The sequence below is a fragment of the Chanodichthys erythropterus genome, chromosome 3, assembly GCF_024489055.1.
Source record: "Chanodichthys erythropterus isolate Z2021 chromosome 3, ASM2448905v1, whole genome shotgun sequence".
Taxonomy (NCBI): domain Eukaryota; kingdom Metazoa; phylum Chordata; class Actinopteri; order Cypriniformes; family Xenocyprididae; genus Chanodichthys; species Chanodichthys erythropterus.
Window position 1 is genome coordinate 41035256 of NC_090223.1, and position 7611 is coordinate 41042866.

General features: G+C 35.5%; 1 protein-coding gene across 1 annotated transcript in view; it reads left to right on the forward strand.

The window, feature by feature from the left end:
- The window catches only part of si:ch211-198m17.1 (mucin-2), a 28945-nt gene extending 26049 nt beyond the window's left edge, over positions 1-2896 (forward strand). The window contains exons 14-15 of the mRNA XM_067382289.1: positions 631-645; positions 1780-2896. Coding sequence (XP_067238390.1) covers positions 631-645; positions 1780-1902 — 138 coding nt within the window. The 3' untranslated portion in view covers positions 1903-2896. The remainder of the gene's footprint in view (positions 1-630; positions 646-1779) is intronic.
- Positions 2897-7611: the final 4715 nt, after the last annotated feature.

Below are 7611 nucleotides of genomic sequence, written 5' to 3' on the forward strand. Positions count from 1 at the left end.
ATATAAATTCTTACTGACCCCAAATTTTTATGATAGTTTGTAATTTATATATTATTCTTATATATTATTTTATTCATATATTATATTCATTTTTATATTGCATATTACTGTAGCTCGTTTTAATAATTGTATTAACCCACTGTAAGCTAGTTCCCTCCAATTCTTACATTAATCCTGCATGTAATCTTATACTAACACTAATCAGTGTCATCAGACACACCACACCTTCTAATACTCTGCCTGCCAAGCTGAACTCCACAAACACTATTAATTAATCCATTATCCTAATTTTCACCCAAGTATTACTTGACTGAATGACTGAAGTCCATTATGAGCAGATGCAGTCCTAACAAGGCCACACATAAAGAGGCTCTATTACATTAGTGCCTTTGCAGTGTGAGGCAAAGTAAAGCTAACATTTCTTAGGAAACTGGGCTATCTCTCAGCGTATTTTAGACTTTTTTTAAAATCATAATATTATCATAGATGTACAAGTTTTATGACCTCATAAGCTCATAAACAAACCTCTTTGTGTGTGTGTTTGTGCACGTATTTGTGGTTACTGTGCTTTGTATGTGGTATCCCGTACACGGGCTTGATTCTGCCTCACTCCAAACACTATGACTGTAGAAGATTAGAGGAAAGGTAAGTCACCGACTCAGCGATTGGAAAAAAAAAATTGGGCTGTTAAAGTGTGTGATGGTGCATCGTCAGGGACTGTAAAAGGCAAAGACGGTCCACTTGCACAAATATGAATGCACAACAGGAACATACCTCCTGTAGTTCTGCCTAAAAGTTAAAATGGCAGTCGTGTTATTGAAATGCTTAATTTGATGGCTGTAGGAATTGAAGTTAAAACAGCGAATTGTGTGTTTGTTTACCCTACATTCAACATTAGCTGGACCAGCCTGAAAAATGCAATATTTGTATATGTGATTTGAGCTTAAAGCACAAAATATGATAAGATTGCTGTCAGATTATATTACTGATTTAAAATACACAACCTTTTAAAAGTTTGGAGTTAGTAAAACAGTTTTAATGACTTTTTAAATGACATTTTAAAATAGAAATACAGTTCTTTTATTTATTTTTTTTGTAATAATATTACACCATATTACTGTTTTTATTGCATTTTTGATCAAATAAATGTAGCCTTGGTGAGCATAAGAGACTTCTTTCAAAAAAAAAAAAAAAAAAAAAATTAAATACAGTTCCCAAACTTTTTAAACAGCAGTGTATGTTATCGAAATGTAATTTTAACAAACATTTACATAAATTGAATTTTTTCACGGCTTGTATAGCTGAAAGTGGCTGCGTTACTAATATGGCCACCAAGTGAACTGACGTGCCTTAAAGAGACTTTATTGTCCAAGTCCAAGTAAAGGAATATTCTGGATTAAATACAACTTTAATGTTAAGTATGTAATTCTGCATCACTAGCAAAACCAGAATAATGAATGCAGCACCAACATCTGCTATGACTTAAGCTGTATTTAACCTGGAAGGAATATTCCTTTACTTTTCTTTATTTCTTCTTTTCTCTTTGTGAATTACATCGCTGCTATTCTGCCACTATGCTGAATTGCCATTCTGGATGAGATCTTGACTTTGATCTCTGTTTTCAACTGTTTGCATGCCATCATAAGCTTTGCATGTGTTTTTAAGCAGGTAATTTTCCTGCATGCTGGTATTATTATAAGAGGAGCTGGGCTGAGAGAGTGAAGGGTTGTGGGTTGTGTTTACCTCTATGTGGCTAATATGAACTCATTTCTTGGGCAGACGGGCTCGTATGACCTCAGAACAGATGGCATGAGGACCTTTAAGGACCCAAACCCCACACGATACTCTTATCTGGTGGGTCATGAAAACCCCTACTTCATACAAGGAGATGAGAAGAGATGAGGAAAGAAGCAGAAAAGCCAGTGAATAGTAAGAGGAGAAAAAAAGAGTGCAATAACAAAATGAATTATAAAAAAGGCCTTGGATCAAACTGTTTCAGGAAAGTTAATGCTGTCAAAACCATACAGCTGATCACAGACTCAAAGTTTGCACACAAACGGCATTTGAGAGATACACTGTTTTTAATATTTTACCGTTTTTATCTTAAATCCCTCTCACCCAGGATAAAATGCTCATTTCCTAAAAGTGCATTGATGATTGGGTTTCTTTTACCACAAGCTTGACTGATGTGTCTTATGTATGTCAATGAGAGATGAACATTGAACAACCACTCATCTGTATTTCTTGTCATTTCTTACCATGTTTTATCTGCACAATTTATATCATATTCAGTGTTTTGTTGTCTGTCAGAGGTCATGCATGTTACTGTGGTTTTCAACTCAAAATACTTTATTATAAAGGATTTAATTTTGAACCACATTTCAGCACATTTATATTAAATTTTTTCTTATCTGTGGAAGCAATAAATGGCGGAATATACAGTGTAATCCAGTAGTTCTGATTGCATCTAATCTATATTCTGATACAGTAAGAGAGCATGTCATGTGTCTATGTTGTGTTTGCGTTTTAAGTTATATGATGCTATATGAAAGCATTAATTTATTTTATGCCAGGACAATGCATGCCACCCGAAATTGATCTCTGTGCCTGACTCTGATGTTGTTTTTTGAATAGGAGACTTATGCAATGAGGAGGAGTTCTTAACCATGTCTCCTCTGTAGTCGTGCCAATAATCATATTTATTTAAATCAGAACATGATGTTGTTGTTTACGCAACCATCTGTTTGCTTCATATATATATACTTATTTATGTGTCACTGGGATATTTTCTATCTGTACATAAAGCTTTTGTAAAACAATGCTCTTGGGACAAATTGGTTCATCTTGTTCTGTATATTGAAAGGAAATAAATTAATATAAAGATGTAGTTATCTAATATTTGTCCAGCTGTCTTTGTATATGCCACCACACATGCATACGCACATTTAAACACGTAGCCTATTTCTTTCCTTTTTTTAATGATTTTGTTTTCCAGTATTGTTAAATTAAGATATTTTGCAAGTGTTAGACATTTAATATTAGTAATAACACTTTACAATAAGGTTCATTAGTTAAACATTATTCAATGTATTAATTAACATGAACTAACCATGAGCAATACATTTGTTACTGTATTAGTTCATGAAAATACAGTTGTTCATTATGTTAGTTCACAGTGCATTAACTAATAGTAAAAATATTTTAATAATGTATTAGTAAATGATGAAATTAACATTAACAAAGATTAATAAATGCTGAAAAAGTGCAGTTCATTCTTAGTTCATGTTAACTAATGAACCTTATTGTAAAGTGTTACCATATTAGTTTATTAGCGCACAGTTGTATAATCATGGCATCTGGTTTATGAGATAACAATCATTATAAAAGTACATTCTTACATAAGTGGTCTAATTTAGCATATTAGTCTGTGGAAAGCGTAGGATAATGAAATGTTTGCCAAATCATTGCATTCAGTCCGAAAGGAATGATATGATGTCCTACCTGCCTGTCAATCTATGTATTCTCATACTCTTGCACACCTTGCTCACGCAGACATCACACGTCATCGACGCATTTCACGCTATGTTCATGCTAGTGTTAGACAGATGTCAGTCACGAGCACCACAACCAAAACAGCAGCCACCTTCCTCCTGAACCAAAAAAATTAGCTTATGCTGCATTCACACCGTAACTACTGTAATTTGGAAGAGATGGAATCCTGTGATGTTATACTAAGAGCGGTTTGTGATTCAAATTTATGAGTTTCAATGGCAACACTATCAATGTCGAAATGAATCTGCAGCTGTCAGATGGTACAGGTCAGTGCTCTTTAAGTTGTTTATGTTGTTTGTGCTATGAGACATGAGGTAGTTTAAAGGGTTAGTTCACCCCAAAATGAAAATTCTTAATTACTCACCCTCATGTCGTTCCACAGCCACAAGACTTTCATCTTCAGAACACAAATTAAAGCAGAACTAAGTAACAATTTTTTTTACCTTCATAAATAATTTTCTAAGTCCTTACGATGGTTAATTGACTTAATTGACACTAACCCCCTCTGGCACGTCTACGCCAGAAAACAGCACTTGCAAGTTGAGCTGCACCGACCTGACACAATCTCGCCTCGAGTTCACGTGAGAGTGACAAAATGCTTTACGGTAATTCAAAAACAATGTATATATTATGACTTTATAAGACAATTTCGAAAATTACCCACCTCCATTGAGATTTCTCGTACTGTATTTGTTATTCATTGTAGTCCAGAGCTGCACTTGGAGTATTTAAGACACTGTGATTCACTGAAGGAACCTGTAGGGGGAGCTTCGCAAATCTTACTGAGTTCCGCTTTAAGATATTTTTGATGACAGAATGCTGTCAGATTTCCTACCATAAGTCAAAGTCAAAGTTTATTTATAAAGCACTTTTTTAAAACAACAAGTGTTTATCAAAGTGCTGTACATACAAAAAGAAAACATATTCAATAATACAAACAGTCAGCACCATAAAGAAAAAACACTTAAGACCCAATAAAACAGTAAAGAAAGCAGCTCTCACATGGCATTGAAAGCCAGACTATAAAAATAAGTTTTAAGGCCAGATTTGAAGACCTCAAGTGTTTGAGCCTGTCTGATATAGAGAGGCAAGCTGTTCCATAGCTTCGGGGCCGCCCCTGCAAAGGCTCTGTCCCCCCTGCTCTTCAGTTTTGCCCTAGGAACAGCTAAAAGCAAATGGTCAGCAGACCTTAGTGCTCGTGACGGAGAATACAGATTAATCAAATCTGATAAATAACTTGGCACCGAACCATTAAGAGATTTAAAAACGAGCACCAAAATTTTAAAATTAATCCTATAATGGACAGGTAGCCAGTGAAGAGACGCAAGAACGGGAGTGATATGTTCCCGCTTTCGTGTGCCCGTCAATAGGCGAGCTGCCGCATTCTGGACCACTTGCAGTCTGGAGAGAGAGGCCTGACTAATGCCTAAATAAAGGCTGTTACAATAATCAAGGCGGCTTGAAATGAAAATATGCACAACTCTTTGAAAGTCTTTAGATGACAAGAAAGGTTTCACCTTGGTGAGTTGTCTCAATTGGAAAAAACATGATTTAACTACTAAATTTATCTGTTTATCCAATTTAAAATCACAATCCACAACAACACCTACATTTTTTACATGGGGCTTCACATATGGATTCAGCTCTCCGAGGTTTAGGTCTACTGTCTCACAAGTTCCCCCTGGCGTAAACAACACCACTTCGGTTTTCTTTTCATTAAAATTAAGGAAATTTAGTGCCATCCAGGTCTTAATTTCTTCAAAACACTGCAAAAGAGGTGCTAAAGAGCAGGTATCTTTACGCTTCAAGGGCAGATAAATTTGCAGATCATCTGCATAGCAATGAAAAGAAATACCAAATTTCCTAAAAATATGACCCAATGGGAGTATGTACAGGGAGAACAGAATAGGCCCCAAAATGGAGCCCTGGGGCACCCCACATGTGAGTGCAGCAGTTGAGGAGGTATAGTCTCCAAGATGAACCGAAAAAGATCTTTCAGCCAAATAGGATTTAAACCATTCCAATGCAGTACCCTTAATACCAACACATTGTTCTAGCCTCGAAATCAGGATATTATGGTCAACCATAGACTACTTTGACACTTCAAAAACTTCATAAAGAGATCAGAAAACTAATCCATATGAATCGAGCGGTTTAGTCCAGATTTTCTGAAGAGAATCCATTGCTTGTTATGATGAACAGATTTGATTTAGGCTTTTACTCTCATGTAAACACTGATCAGCGAACATAAGCAGAAGCTCAACCTAACCTGAACATCGCACAAGAACAAACCTCTTCCAGAAGCACAAACGTGCTGTGTAACACACAAGAATTAACCTCATTGGTTACAAATCAGGGTATCTTCCATTCATTCATTTTTTGATTTAATATTAAATCAGAAAAATGAAAAAAAAAGGCACATTTTTCATTTTACAAACAAAACAAAAAACAACATTTGTTATGGGGTAGAAAATTAATAAACTCAATATTTGATCTATACATGTGGGCGGGAATGCAACACCCTTTTCCACTGATTGGTCAAACAAACATTAAACCGTGCCATAGTTCTTCCGCAGTTCCACGCAGCAGAATAATAGTTCTCCGAAGCCCGCTGCTATGGATTTTAATGCATTTATTGCGACTACATTTAATCTCTTTCTCATCAAACAGCCAAACAAGCAAACGGCTTGACAAAATATTATTAATATACTAGTTTATCTCAGAAGTAATCATTTATTCACACCTGCACTCACAACTACCTAATAGCCAACACTTTTGGCACACTGATATGGTAGTGAAGCCCAGACCAGTATCAATTTAAGTCATCATACACAGTCATAACTTTTGTTTTAGGCAATACGCTGAGATTATTTAATTAATATTGAGTATTGGCCGGATAATTGATGGCATACAGAACGGTTATTTTCTCTGCCAACTAAACTTCCAAAGCAAATAAAGTGTGCGTTCATGTGTTTTGAAGGAGGCGTGGCTTTGGAGATGCTCTGAAGGGAGGGTGGGATCTTATGCTTTCAAAGCTAGCTTGCTATTGTTAGCCAATCCGAAAATGACCTACCTTTAATGTGTTAAATTCTGAAAAGTTATAAATTAGTCAGAGGAAACTGGAAACTACATGAATAAAAATGTTAAACAAAAAAGACTGTCCATATAAGAGCAAAAGATATATCTGCAATACATATTCAGGTTGAGATATATTGTGAAAACATTCTATAACATTTAAAGATGACCTTTTATTATCTTCTTTCTCTCTCTCTCTCTCTCTCTCTCTCTCTCTCTCTCTCTCTCTCTCTCTCTCTCTGTGTGTGTGTGTCATATCATTCAGGACACAAATTTGTATAATGACATGGGTATGGCATAGGTATTACAAGGAGAGGGTGACTTATGAGGACATTACCCCATGTCTCCATTTTTCAAAAGGCTTATAAATCATACAGAATGAGTTTTTTGAGAAAGTAAAAATGTGCAGTTTCCTGTGATGGGTGTGATGTAGTGTTGGTGTGATAGAAAATACGGTTTGTACAGTATAAAAACCATCACACCTATGGAATGTCCCCACATTTCACAAAAACAAACGTGTATGTGTGTGTGTGTGTGTGTGTGTGTGTGTGTGCACTGACAGAGGGCTCTTTTAAATCTTTTCCTTAGAGTCAGATCAGGTGTAACAGATGTCTCTGAATTAATTAGACAACAGTCCCAAAACAACCCTTTCAACCCTTAACGACCCTGCACTCAAAAATGAAGGGCTCTGACTGAAGAACATCCATGTCATTTATTTTACTGTGTCAGAGAGGACCACATGGCCCCAACACAAACACACGGTTTGATCCTACAGTATAAGCCTGTTATTAAAACAAGAGTTCCATTATAAACTACTAACAAGTCCATTCATGTCTGTATTTAATCTTCTATTTAGGGAGATTTAGTATCACATACAGCAGCATACAAAAGACTACTTGTGAAAATGGTTCTTTTTTATTTCTTTATAATTTAATACAACATTTTTCATTAAGTTAAAAAATAAAAAAAAGATAATGAGATAAG